This window comes from Apodemus sylvaticus, chromosome 20 (assembly GCF_947179515.1).
Source record: "Apodemus sylvaticus chromosome 20, mApoSyl1.1, whole genome shotgun sequence".
Lineage (NCBI taxonomy): Eukaryota > Metazoa > Chordata > Mammalia > Rodentia > Muridae > Apodemus > Apodemus sylvaticus.
Genome location: NC_067491.1, coordinates 16,008,904 through 16,023,530, shown reverse-complemented (window position 1 = coordinate 16,023,530; position 14,627 = coordinate 16,008,904). Strand labels below are relative to the sequence as shown.

General features: G+C 44.8%; 1 protein-coding gene across 2 annotated transcripts in view; it reads right to left on the bottom strand.

Moving 5' to 3' along the window:
• Positions 1-531: 531 nt before the first annotated feature.
• Positions 532-14,627, bottom strand: part of Nup107 (nucleoporin 107) — a 34,938-nt gene continuing 20,842 nt past the window's right edge. For both annotated transcript variants that reach the window (XM_052165330.1, XM_052165331.1), the window contains 11 exons: positions 12,507-12,576; positions 12,093-12,211; positions 11,001-11,039; positions 10,394-10,544; positions 9,082-9,194; positions 7,932-8,034; positions 5,118-5,278; positions 3,791-3,916; positions 3,170-3,283; positions 1,147-1,314; positions 532-873 (listed from right to left, as the gene is read on the bottom strand). In XM_052165330.1, coding sequence (XP_052021290.1) covers positions 766-873; positions 1,147-1,314; positions 3,170-3,283; positions 3,791-3,916; positions 5,118-5,278; positions 7,932-8,034; positions 9,082-9,194; positions 10,394-10,544; positions 11,001-11,039; positions 12,093-12,211; positions 12,507-12,576 — 1,272 coding nt within the window. In that variant the 3' untranslated portion in view covers positions 532-765. The remainder of the gene's footprint in view (positions 874-1,146; positions 1,315-3,169; positions 3,284-3,790; positions 3,917-5,117; positions 5,279-7,931; positions 8,035-9,081; positions 9,195-10,393; positions 10,545-11,000; positions 11,040-12,092; positions 12,212-12,506; positions 12,577-14,627) is intronic.

Sequence of the window (14,627 nt, the reverse complement as noted above, 5' to 3'; positions counted from 1 at the left end):
TTGAGGCCAGCATGGTCTACAGAGTGAGTTCCAGGACACCCAGGGCTACACAGAGAAACCCTGTCTCGAAAAAACCAAATCCAAAAAACAAAAAACAAAAAAAGAAAAAGAAAAAAAAGAAATTGGGCTTGCTAGGCTGATTTTTACTTTTATGTGGATGTTTTGCCTGAATGCATGTCTGTTCATCCTGTGTGTGCCTGGTGCCCAAAAGCCAAGGGGGCTCTGGATCGTCTGAACTGGAGTGGCAGGTGGCTGTGAGCCAGCACAGTGCTGGGAACTCTGAGCCAGGGCTTGGAACTGCCGAGCTACTGCTGCTCCAGCTCCATCTTAAAACACTATTGCTGGATTCGTCTTGAATTTAATATTCAGAAAAAACCCAAACTTTATGATAATGAGAAGTTAGTCACCTGGACTGAAAATGAGTCTATTCTTTATTCTCTAATCTCTTTCCATTTTAATATGCCAGGAATTTATGATTATAGGAAAAATATTTTATTTCCTTATTTTATTACACAAGAGAAAACTCATACCTATAGAACAAAAAATTTATTTTGTATAAGTTCTTTAAAAAATACATAAGGAAATACTGATATAATACAAAATCCAAATGCCCAAATTTTACATTCCCCCTCCAAGAATTCCAAAGAAAATACCAAACAAGCCAATAATTACAAATATGTATATTTGACCAAAACTGACCAAGCAAGCCACTCAAGCCACCAAGCAAGCATCGCGCTGCAGTCACGGGTGTCAGTGAGCGGCGAACTACGACTGAATCTCATAGCCAAGTGGGTCAAGCCCCTGGTCTAGGAGCATCAGCGAGGACTCCCGTAACTTGTGCAGTAGTTTCCTTAGTTCATCCTTAGAAAATACCTGACATTAAAAATGAAAAAGAAAACATTAAAAATGAGAATATCAACTTTTAAAAACACCTAGTCAATCTTCGGAAATTTTCTTTGGAGAGCTGTGTGGCTCAGAGACCCTGAGCTGGTTCATGGCAGACTACTTGATTATGCTCATATGTATAGACAATTTTGAAAAATAGTACACTGCAACTGGGACATTATTTTCAGAAAATGCAAGAATTAAAGAATGTAAACAGGTATTCCCAAATATTATCGTGCAAGCAAATGGTCGTGGCCTCACCAGGTAGAGCTTGTGGCGCTCAGAGGCTACCATGTCGGCCAGCTGCAGGCACTCCTGGTACTGCTCGGTGCTGTGCAGGATGGTGTGCAGCAGGAAGCACAGCGTGGGCAGACAGAGCTTCCTCAGTAAAGCCATCTGATGCGTCCGCTCAGCGTCGTCCTCGGCGTCCTGCAGACAGGATCCAGTCACCATCTGAACAACTTTAAGCTACACACCTTACAGAGAAGTTACTACAGCCGGGGTGGGGGCTCGCACCTGCTACCCCAAACCCCTGCACTCAGGGGGCCACGGCAGGGGAGCAAGTGCAGGGTCAGGGCGAGTCTGGTCTGCAGTGTGCTTGGCTGCTAGAAAGACCCTGGCTCAAAAAACATTAAAAAAAAAACAACCCTACAACCAACCAACACATCCATCGGGTTAGGAACGAACAGATTTAATCAACAACACTGGGAAGTATGGAGGGAAAGCTGCACCCGCAGGAAACATGCAAATTTCTCATCATTATTATTTGCGAGGCATTCTAGTATAATCTGTACTAAAGTAGGTGTCCCCTGATCTGAAAGAAATTTACAGAGCAGGAGGCTATGCGAGGGATATGGAAACATCACACAATCCCTTCAGTATGACGAAAAGCACCATTTCATCCCCACGAGGTTCTAGAATCAATGCCCCAGGCATGGTGAGGGCGGAGCACTTAGTCTGACATTTACATCTCTCAAGGGAAAGGGACAGCCGAGGACCCTTGGCTCCTAACCCTCCTGTTTCAGCCCCCAAGTGCTGGGGTTACAGCATGTGCCCCACCCCTGGTTTGTGCCATTTAATAATTCCATAGCCTACTCTTACTCAAGGCAGCCTGGCACAAAGTGAGTTCAAGGCCTGCTTGTATTATATAATAAGACCCTAACTAACTCAAACTCTAGGTAAATAAATGCATAAATAATTCCATTATTCTAATGGCCTAGAATTTTAAAAATTAGTCTTTAGTTAGTCCAAGTAAACATACTGAATATGAATAGTTTACTAAAGAATGAAATACTTAGGGCTGGAAAGATGGCTCAGTGGTTAAGAGCACTGACTGCTCTTCCAGAGGTCCTGAGTTCAATTCCTAGCACCCACGTGGTGGCTCACAACCATCTGGAATGGGGTCTGATGCCCTCTTATGGTGTGTCTGAAGAGATCGACAGTGTACTCACATACATAAAATAATAAATAAATCTTAAAAAAACAAAGAATGAAATACTTCTATTCCAAGCTAGTATTTTCAGTTAAGCTTAAAAGAGGGGGGTTCAGTTATAATTACTAATTTATATAAAGTCTGTAGATGTTCTTATCTAGAAAAGGAACACTGGAAGATACAGTGCATGTCATCTTTCTTACCGTTGTTGGTGTATTAATTTATTAAAAAGGGAGCGGGAGCCGGGTGGTGGTGGCGCATGCCTGTAATCCCAGCACTTGGGAGACAGAGGCAGGTGGGATTTCTGAGTTCGAGGCCAACCTGGTCTACAGAGTGAGTTCCAGGATAGCCAGGGCTACACAGAGAAACCCTGTCTCCAAAAAATAAAAGGTGGGGGTGGGGGGGAAGGCTAGAGAGATGGCTCAGTGGTTAAGAACATCTGCTGCGCTTCCAAAGGACCTAAGTTGGATTCCCAGCACCCACGTGGCTGCTCATAACCACATTTAACTCTACTTCCAGGAATCCAATTCTCTTTTTTGGCCTCTTTGGGCACCAGGTAGACACATGCTACACAGACATACATGCAAGCAAAACATTTATACACATAAAGTAACTAATAATAAAATATGTAATAAATGTATCTGTGTGTGTACTTTACACACACGTGTGTTGGTACCCTATGTGGGTCTGATGTGGAGGTCAGAGGACAACTTGCAGAAGTCAGTTCTCCACCATTTGAAACCCAGGGGTTGAACTCATGTCCCCAGGCTTGGTGGCAAATGCCTTTTCCAGCTGAGCCATCACTGTGGCTTGTTACTATTCTGAAAGCCATAAACAAAACCGGCAGCTCACCTCTCTGACATCCACCATCCATCCTCCATCAACAAACAACAAGACGTTGTACATTTTCTCCTTCACATCAGCAGTTAGGGCATCCAAATGTCCTTTCCAAATATTATAATCCATCTGCAAAACAAACACAAGCCAGACATAACGGACCAAATCAACAAACGGTATGTTTAGAATATAGACAAGAACATCATTTTATGAGCTGATTCAGCCAGCCATGTGTATAAAGAAAAACTATTAACAAAGGAGATAAAGGGAGGCTAAACATCTACTTAGTAAATGACTACTACTGTGTACAGGCTCAGTCGCTTGCTCGATTTCTCTTTGGTTTTCTGCGTCAGGGTCTCACGGGTGTAGTGCTGGCTGGCCTGGGATTCAGGATATAGAACAAGCAGGCCTTGAACTCACAGAGATCAGCCTGGCTCTGGTTCCCAAGTCCAGGGATTAAAGACATGAGCCACCATGCCCAGCAGCATTTCTCAACACAGATCAGCCACAGGAAGGTCAGCACGATTCAAAGCAGACTGTGTGACGTGAATATCCCATCCCAATCAGAACACAAACGCTCAAAACTGACCTAAACACACGTTAAACAGGCTCATCTCGAACTCACATTTAACTTACCTCATATTTCTTTTCTTTGTGTTCATAAGCCACTTTCTCTGTGAAAGTTGCTTGGGACAGCAGTGTAGGTTTCTGTGGAGCCGAATTCATATGTTTAAACCACTCGTTGAAGGTTTCATGGGCTTCCTAAAATGTGAAGTTAAACAAAACGAAAAACATGGTTTTACATTTTGCTTTTCTCAGACAGGGTTATTCTCTAGACCAGGTTGGTTTAGAACTCATTATGAAGCCCAGACTGGCCTCAGATTTGTGGCAATTCTCCTGCCTCAGTTTCTTGAATGTTGGAGATTACAGATTGTTTTCACTTTTACTGCTCAAAAGTTCTAGATCTTAGAAACAATTCTTCCTCAAATATCATGAATAAGCAAATGTTCTATGCAGCGACAAACGGTGGCAAAGCATCTTGTATTGTTCTCGGCATCTGTTTATGTAGCATGACACTCGTGTGTCCTGCCAGCAGTCGCTCTATGAGGCACGCAGGCTCTCTTCTCTTCTTCATTAGCCTATTGGCGTTTACCATCAAAGACAGACTCTGTCCCCAACCTTAGCCTTTCCGGTTGGTCCACAGCAGTCACCTATGTGCTGAACGAACTCTGACTGCGTATGCCGTTACTTTTACTCTAACTTACGGAGCACCCTGCCTTTGTGAGTCTCTGAAAAAAGCAGAAGTACTACGGTTGACATGGATGCAGTTTTAAGAAAGTAGCTGCATAGACTGGAGAGCTGGCTCAGGGGTTAAGACCACTGACTGCTTTTCCAGAGGTCCTGAGTTCAATTACCAGCATCCACACGATGGCTTACAACCACCTGTAATGAAATCTGATGCCCTCTTCTGGTGTGTTTGAAGAGAGCAATGGTGAGCTTATATACATAAAATAAAATAAATAAGTCATAAAAAAAAAGAAAAAAATAAGACATGTAGCTGCAGGCGTCAGGCACTACTTCATCTGATCAGTGATGGACACACTCAGGACAGTGACAAGGCCATGACATCACCCCGTGGGTCAGTCAGCACTGACTTTAAGAGGGCCTCAGATGGATCTACCATCATCTTTGGAAAGTTCTAACTCCCAAGGGTTGGGCGCTTTAGAGCGCTTGCTGCACTTCCTGAGTTCAGTTCCCAGCACCCCTGTCAGGCAGAGCACGACTGGCTGAGTCCGGCCCCAGGGATTAGATGCCTCAGGCCTCCAAAAGCCCCTGCACTCATGTGCACAGACCCACTTGCAGACATATACACTGTTACATAATTAAAAATAAAAAATTATATAATTCACTTCAAGAGAGGATCAGGAACATCACAAAGACTGTGGTTTCTTTTCAGGCTCACCAAATAGGCTCTGATACACAGATGCTCTCGGATAGCGTTATCATCCTCGGCAGGAAGTGGGCTCTCCATGCCCTGCTCCTCCCACTGATTATAGATTTCTGCGATGGAATCCTGAGGAATTTTCACAAATACTTCTTTTGCAGCTTCATGTTTCTTTAATGCTGTGAAAAAAAAATCCAGTATATATAAACTTCTGCATACTGGTGGTTTCTGTTTATTCTAGGGTCTCTCTACAGAGCCCTGGCTGGGCCTGAACTCTCCCTAGTGCTGGGATTAAAGGCGTGCACCTCCACACCTAGTCTTGTGCTCTGGCTGCTTCTTACAGCATCGAATCACTGATTCTATTTCAGGTTACAGACTTCTCCAAAGGTCTTGATGATCTTTCTACTTAATGGGCTGGCTCTTTCTTAACTCAGTGTGACAGGGACACAAAGGCAGTCACTTTCATAGACATCTATGTCTTCAAGAAGGAAATTAGTTCCCAAAGGCTGAGACCTAATGGCATCATTTACAATACTATAGTTCTATAATTTATAATACCTTTCTATTACTGTAATGGAAACTTACTATTAAATGAGTTTGGTTTCATAATACAAAGACTGACAGAGAAATTGGTTCTTTCCCCTTTGGTGGAAATATCAAAAATAAAAACATGTAGGTGGTGGCATTCTGTCTGAGAAGTTGGCTGTGGCAGGCAGCAGACTAGAAACTGCATCTTCTCACAGACACCTGACCTGTGTTTTCTCAAAGCTTAGCTTGTGATATGACAAAGCCAGAATTCTCCTAGAACATCTTTTAGGAATAGAATCGGAGCAAATTTTATTCTGCTTATAGATCCAATCTAATATCTTTTGGTCTATACCAGTTAAGTTCAAGTCTACCTGGTAATTGTGCTTGGAGAAGCACAGTGAACTGTAGCCTCTCAGAGCCCCCCCCAAAAAAAACAAACAAACAAACAAAAAACAAACAAACAAATCCCAGAAATTATCTGTGCAAAACTAGAAGGCTTTCTTGGTTGAAGGAACTGTTTTACAGAGTGTAAACAAGGGCCTGCGACTCTCAGATCATAACCCAAGTCGGAAGGGTCCTAACTTCATCTTTGCAGCTACGAAAAAATAGTCTGACAAAAAGTGACACAGAGGAGAGAGGGTCTCCTTTAGCTCAGTTCCAGTTCCAATTCACACAACAGCAGAAGTCAGGGCAGTAAAACCTCCCAACCGTCTTAGTGCAGCTGCAGTCAGGAGCAGAGGCGCCGCGCGCCCTCGGACCTTCCCTCGCTCCAGCTCCCTACTGCGGCACAGCTCAGGAAGCCCTGCACACACGCCCGGTAAACCACTGAGCTATCTTAAGAGGCGAACTGTGTAAATGCTTCTCGATCTCTGAAGGATTACATCTGTTTTCTCTTAGTTCCTGTTTCTAGGATGTCACAAAATTTGGTATCATGGTTTATAAGATGCAGTTTTGTGAAGTTTTATTTTAGGGCATTACTAAATAATGGATCTCCTCATTGTTCATAAAGGAAATTCACTCTGAAACCATGACTGCCACGAGGAAAACTTTATGAAGTGTATGTGGATAGCTTGCTCAGGTGTTTGGGCTAGCATGTGCTAGCACCTGAGGTCCAATGCTATACCTTCTGCGTGGGATCTCTCAGGCTTTGACCTGCACATGCAGTGTGCTCCCTTGTCTCTGGCCGGAGATATACATCGCCATTTTTGCTAAAGAACTACTGACTTGGGGCTGTGAAATGGCTCAGCGGCTGGGAGCACTGGCTGCTCCTCTATAGGATCCAAGTTCAATTCTCGGCACCTACAGGGCAGCTCACAATTGTCTGTAACTGCAGTTTCAGGTGACCCATGGCAACACCTATGCATGTGGTACACATACGTATGCATGCAGGCAAATACCCATACACATTAAACAAAATTGACTTGAGACCAAGGTGACCTGTGCTTTGTAAGGAGCTAAGCTGAGGGGACGTGTCAGTAAGTAAAGGTACTTACTGCAAAGCCCAGTGTTTATCACTAGGACCAACATGGTGGAGAGAGAGAGAGAAGCCGTACGTGGTAAGGCTATGTAAGTAAGCTGTGCTCTGATCTCCACACACGCACCAGGGCACATCCACACTCCCCTACTCAACGCCTCCAGCTGAGCTGTTCGCACAGGTTTCCTGCGGCTCAGCTAGATTCCTGTGCCGCCCCGCCCCCCATGTGGTAGGGACTTCCCAAGTGCCAGACCTAAGGCTATGATTGTTTTTTCCTGTTGTTTTCCCTGGCCTCTAGTATATAATGCTGCCCCCTCAGTAAAGCTTTGGCATTCTCTTACTGAATGACCTGAGGCTGTGTCTTCTGTCAGGCCCCCAGGCCTACGCCCAGTGCTCAGTATCCTGGCAGAGCACCTGCCATTGTGATGAAGGTCAGAACTGTCCTCTAATCTCAAGGACTGAACAAGCTGGGGACAATCAGCAGAGGCCTGTAACTATCACCTGCTCAAGGTTTACTCAAATTTTTTTACCATGCGTTCTGCCTACATGTATGTATGTGAACTAAGTATGTACCTGGTACTACAGGGGCCAGAAGAACCCCTGGGACTGGAACTATGGATGGCTGTAAGCTGCCATGTGGGTGCTGGGAATTGAACTTGGGTCCTCTACAAAGTAGCAAACTCTCTTTACTGTACGCCATTTCCTCTGTCCCAGCAAATATTCACTGAACGAACGGATGACCATTCACTGAAATAAGTGAACAGTTCTACAAAAAACAAAACCAAGTTAGACCTGGAGGATCAGCTCAGAGCTGTGAGAGGACAGCCTACCCAGGAACTTCCTCATGATGGCGTTGCCTTGCCTCAGGGCCTCCGCCCTCTGTGCAGGGTCAAACACCAGCCAGTCAATCACATCGATCTTCAGGCGGTCCTCCTAGACATTGAAAGACGACAAAATCCATTTTACTTCAAAGATATTTGCAAATGAGTGGATGTAATTTAATGCCAACCATTTCCCATGTTATACAAAACGATGAGAGCACTGGGCTTTCCTCAGTCTGTTCTACTTACAGTTCTCTACTCAACTACAGAAAGCCTCACTGGCCTCTGAATCTGAATTAGTCACTAAAAGTCCCACCAGCCTAACTCCTTTGGTATGGGAAGCAGGAAACACCCGGGAATCACAAACACTAGGCAAGCACTCCAGCAGGGAGGCACACCCCAGAGCACTCCAGCAGGGAGCCACACCCCAGAGTACTCCAGCAGGGAGGCACACCCCAGAGCACTCCAGCAGGGAGCCACACCCTGAGCACTCCAGCAGGGAGCCACACCCCTGAGCACTCCAGCAGGGAGCCACACCCCAGAGCACTCCAGCAGGGAACCACACCCTGAGCACTCCAGCAGGAGCCACAGCCATGAGCAATCCAGCAGAGCTGCACTCCCAGCCCCAAGTTGTTTTCCTTCCCAAATTTCATCTTTTTTCCTAAAGATTGAAGTCAGCAGCTTCTACAGCATCGGATGATCCTGATGATCAGGAGTCGACATCAGGTCTGCACTGAAAAGAAGCCTTCTGTAACATGACTCAGTGTTTCAATAAAACCTTAAAACCGTTGCCAATTTTTGTCATTTAAAAGGCACTGAGGGTGGAGAGAAGGCTCAGTAAGAGCATGGGCTAGTCTTCCAGAGCACGTGGGTTTGATTCCCAGAATCCACATGGTGACTCCACTGTCTATAGCTCCAGTTCCAAGGAATCCAGTGCCCTCTTCTGGCCTCCTTGGGTACCAACCATGCATAAGGTGGACAGACAGACATGCATGCAAAACACCAATGCACATAAAATAAATATATTACAAAAATGTAAAGGCCTTTATGTTCTTTAAAAAGGCAGACAGAAGCCAGTGTAAAAAAGGAAGAAGTCCACAAGAAACAAGACAACAGACTCTAAGTTCCATTAATCTCTCATCCCCCTCGCCCACATTACCTCAGTAGTGCCTGTGTCTAGGGATGGAGCCAGGTCATGGTGGCTGAATTCACCATTATCTTTCTTCCGAATGTTCTCAACTACAGTTTTTGTTATCGTCGCAACATCCAAATCTAAGAAATGTTTGGAAATGACAAAAACAAAGCAAAAACCAGAATAACTGTTAGTATGAATATTCTTTGGATAGTTATAATATTTGGTAAATTTGTAAGGATTGTTTTTCATATTTTTGGCACTGATGGTTGAACCAAGCTTTACAGATGCTGGATAAGTATTCTGCCACCGAGCTATGTCCCCAGCCCTAAGACTATTTCTTAAAGATATATTATAGGGTCAGCGAGATGGCTCAGCAAGTGAAGTGGCCTGCCACTAAGTCAGGTGACTGGAGTTCAATTCCCAGGACCCACACGGGGAGGGAGAACATCAATCACTCCTGTAGGCTGTTTTCTGATCTCCACATGTGGACCATGAAACTTGAACATTGTGTGCACTGCTAAAAACTCATTTTAAATACAATACATATTTAAAAACACTAGAGAAAATATCATATTTTAAAAATATTCTAGACTGGATGTGGTGACTTATGCCTGTAATCCCAGCACTTGGTAGGTGAGGCAGTACTACTGAATCTGAGGCTAGCCTGGGCAAACTCCAGGCCAACTTAGGCTACAGAGTAAGACCTTTGCTCTAAAAACAAAAGCAAAAATACAAGCAAAATATTTACACAAGTAAAAGTTATTTTCATTTTCTAAAGGAACTTCAGAGATTTTTTTTACTGTTCCCCCCACAAATAAAACTTAATACAAGACAAATGCCAAACCCAAAATGAAACCCTGCCCACAACGAGACTGTAGCTCAGTGGGAAAAGCCTGTGCCACCCAAGCATGCTGGCCGGAGTTCAAATCCCGATGTGATCGAATGAAAAGCTGGGTGCTGTAGCCTGAGTGTGGAACAGAGCGGCCCTGGGGAGATGGACGCAGAGGCAGGAGAATCCCCAGAAGCCTCTGGGTCAGCTAGCCTGTCCCATGCAGCAGGAAATGGACAGACTCCACTTCAAGGCACAGTGGAAGATGGGGACCGATGTCAGAGTTGTCCTCTGACCTTCCCAGCTGTGCTGTGGCACGGACATGCTATGCATGTGCAGATTGCCCTTCCCTTTCTTTTATGCACAAACAGAATGTTTTATGTGAACAGATATAAGATATGATAAAAGTACCTATAAATATTCATTTGAAAAACGATAAAACAAAACTCATTATTTTATGCAACACACACCTAAAAAGAAATAGCAGATCATCTCTTAACTGCTTACCTGCTTCCTTGGCCAGCTCTAGGCACTGGTGCCGCTGCTCAAATTCTGTCACACCTTCCAGAAACAAGGCGTACTGGGCCACGGCCAGGTCTTGAGGCAGATGGCAGGTATAGAACGCAATGAGGTTGGTGTGCTTCTCGCTTATTAGCAGCTAGGGAACACGAAAGCCAAAGCACACCAAGTAAATCAGCAGTGCTTGTGCTTGATAGTACTGCAAGATTGAAGTACAGCCAGGGGAGAGCCAGAGAGACGCGCTTCAGGTCACAACGCTTTTCCTGAAAAACTCCAAGATCTCTATGGAGTCCGCGGCTTCCGGAGTCCACAGTTTTAAGATAGCGTGTGTCATTTGGGGTATGGAGATGCTCTGTGTTGAGAGCACCTGCTGCTCTTGTAAAGGACCCGGGACTGGTCCCCAGGACCCACATGACGGCCACAACTGCTCGTTACTCCAGTGTTCTCTTGTGACCTCTAGCACCATGTGCACACACAAACCCGCTGCACATACAAACATAATGCTTATACATATAAAATAAAAATACATGTTCAAAAACAGTACCATTTTGATTTTTGTTTTCAATTAAAAAAAAAAAAGATTCTAAAAGCTTACCTGTATATATGTCTTTAGAACTTCAATAGAAATTTCTTCCTTCATAGGAAAAACACAAAATCCAGTTATTAACATCACTACTTATAGGTACAATAATACAATTTCTAATTAAAGTTTTACTCTTAAATGCATGAAGAAATTTACTACTTACACTAAGAGGTAACTACCCAAGCTAAATGCTTATGAAGTGCATGCACTGACTGCTTCAGTTCACCTAACACAAACAAGCAAGCACACAAGCCGCGCTTTTTAAACACATATCTGTTGTGTATGCAACCTGTGGGGGTCAGTTTTCTCATTCCGTTATGTGGGCTCCAGCAACTGAACCCAAGTCATTAGGCTTGGTGGAAAACATTTTTTTACCCGCTAAGAGGTCAATGGTGTCTTAGCACGTCTCCTTGGGTAGATCCTGTTTGTTTCGTGATGGAAGGAAGGTCTTACATGCCTACATTACACAGCTAGCAGTTACTGAGCAAGGATCTGAATTCAAGATCCTTAAGCTCAAAGCTGTAGCTGCTCACTTCCTGTCACTGTGCTTTCGAATGTACTCCTACCACAATGTTATCAAAAAAGAAACACAGAAAGGAAAAAGAAATGTTTTAATTCTCACATAGAATCTACTTTGATTCCATTGGCTTAGCTGAATACTAACATGGATTAATTTCTTTAAATTTGGGCAGCAGCAGCACTCTATAGGCCATAGACTAGAATCTATAAATCACTCGTAATGAGTTATCAATAGGAGATCATATGAGGTGATCCTGCCTGTCAGCAGCCATTGAGAAGGCTGAGGCACACAAGTGAGTTTTCTGGAGGTGGCTCACTGCTCTGCACGGCTGTGATGGGCGAGCCCTAAGAGGCCAGGGCCCAAGAGACTTCGTCCCAGGACTGCTTCCTGCTGCTAGTACACCTTTTCCTGTCACTATCACAGAGCCTAGCTTTTAGCCACACAATAATGAGAGAGTTAAGTTTCCAGAAGCCTTCAGTTTCTGGCCCCCCAAAACAGTAAGAGAGAGTTATAAGACCAGAGAACAGCAGTCCTTGTCCTTTGTCAAGGAGGGAAAGCAGGCGAAGCTGCCCACCCTGACTTACTTTGGTCTGCAGTCCCAGGGTGCGGAAAAACAGAATGAGGTGTGTCATAAAGCGGAGCAGGTGCCCAGGAAGACTGCTTTTGCTCTTGGACAGCCATTTGCTAAATTCATCCATCAAACCTACAAAGCCATCAGAGCAAAGGTTTGACAGTAAGAAACAGTCAGGGGAGAGAAGTGTCACCAAGGACATCCCAGCTCATCTACGGTATCTGAGTCTCACGGCCAACTCCCACCATAGGATGTGCGCCAATACAAAAAAGGGTTCAACTCCTATTTGGCCTCACGGTAACAAGTAAGCAAGGTTCCACGTGAGGTGTGGAGGGCAGTGCAGGGCTAAAAGATTCAGTGATCTTGTGTACTGCTTCAAAGAGACAGATGAAGAACTCAGGCGAAGTAAAATAAACCTGCAGCTTACCATCAATGTCTCCCAGGATAAGGAATTTCTGAACTACATGGTAATGTTCTTGGTTCTCTTCCAGAACTCTCTGAAAAAAAGTTTTACGTTACCATAAGTCTTCTGCATTCATTCTGAAGGATGAATTCATTGCTGAGTGTGAGATTTTAATGGGACATATATAATGCTAGAAATGAAAGGCTTTAGGAAGATAAAAAAAAAAAGGAAGAAGACGACAAAATGGGAAGGATGATGTCTTCAGGATATATATTCATGGCACACAAACCCAGAACTGAAAGATATCTCTCTTATATGACAATCTAATTTTAGGGAGTGTAATTCTACTTATTATTATCTTTTAAAACCCCCTTAACCCTGTGTGTTTGTATAGGCATGCATGCGCAGTGCCACTGGAGGTCAGTTGTGGAAGTCCGCTGTATGCAAACACCACGTGAGTCCTAGAAAGGAAACTCAGTGGTCAGGCTCAGCCTGGCGCTTCCCACAGCGAGCCACTCGTGGGCCCAAACTTACTCTTCTTTACATTGTATTCCTGCTTGTCTTAGCATACCATGGCACACTAGAATGGGAGGATCCGCAGCTCTTAGGCAAAATAAACGACAAGCAGCAGAACTGTGCAAAATCTTGTTGAGGTTACTTTCTTCTACACCTGTCACCCTGTCACTGAGAATAACGAAACACAGTAGTGACCAGACACAGATGAGTGAACTAGGTAGCTACCATGATTTTCTTAAAAAAATAGGTCAATTTTTTTTTGTGCCAAATATATTTTCTTAGTAGTCAATAGTCTTTTGTTTATTTGTTTGTTTATTTACTTATTTAATACATTCAAAACATTTGTTATATCTGGCATTTAGCTCAATTAATGGCATAGTTAGGGCTCTGACTCTTCCCTCCCAATGGAGGCCAACTCTGCCAGGACCATTTCTCTTACATAATCACTGTTTCCTGTGAAAGCAAAGGTCACACCTGATGCCTTTTAGACTCACGTACATGTGACACTGTCAAAAGCTTTAGGGCCTAGCCTTAGGAGGCAGCTCTCTCTCTCTCTCTCTCTCTCTCTCTCTCTCTCTCTCTCTCTCTCTCTCTCTCTCTCTCTCTCTCACACACACACACACACACACACACACACACACACACACACACACACACACACACTCTTTACGGTACCAGAATCTATGTGAAAACCCTCTAAGGGAAACAACACAGAGCAAACCCGTGCACACCCGATTCCCCGGAGCATTCTCCAGCCATCACAGAGAACTGTGAAGAATGGCAACAACAGACAAGAGTGACGCGTGTATAGAGAGCCTGTGAGGAGACCCACCCTGGGTGCGAACTGAAGGAAAAACATTAAAAAATTAAGAATAAAAAGGACATTAAAGCCAGGTATGAAGGCACACCTGAAATTTCAGAACCTAGGAGTCGGGGGCAGGAGGATTATCAGGAGTCCAAGGCCAGTCTGGACTTAGAAGTTAAGTGCCAGGCAGTTGGAGCTATTCAGTAGGAATACTCAGTTATCTCTTAAAAGAAAGAGAGAACCAAATGAAAAGATAGGCTAAAATATAGCAATTAACTTGGACAGATTAACCTTTCCAATGCTGTACCTCAGCACCCACAGCACCTGCCTAACGCTGTACCTCAGCACCCACAGCACCTGCCTAACACTGTACCTCAGCACCCACAGCACCCACCTGACGCTGTACCTCAGCACCCACAGCACCCGCCTGACGCTGTACCTCAGCACCCACAGCACCCGCCTAACGCTGTACCTCAGCACCCACAGCACCCGCCTGACGCTGTACCTCAGCACCCACAGCACCCACCTGACGCTGTACCTCAGCACCCACAGCACCCGCCTAACGCTGTACCTCAGCACCCACAGCACCCGCCTAACGCTGTACCTCAGCACCCATAGCACCTGCCTGACGCTGTACCTCAGCACCCACAGCACCCGCCTAACGCTGTACCTCAGCACCCACAGCACCCGCCTAACGCTGTACCTCAGCACCCACAGCACCTGCCTAACACTGTACCTCAGCACCCACAGCACCCGCCTAACGCTGTACCTCAGCACCCACAGCACCTGCCTGACGCTGTACCTCAGCACCTATAGTGCTCTCC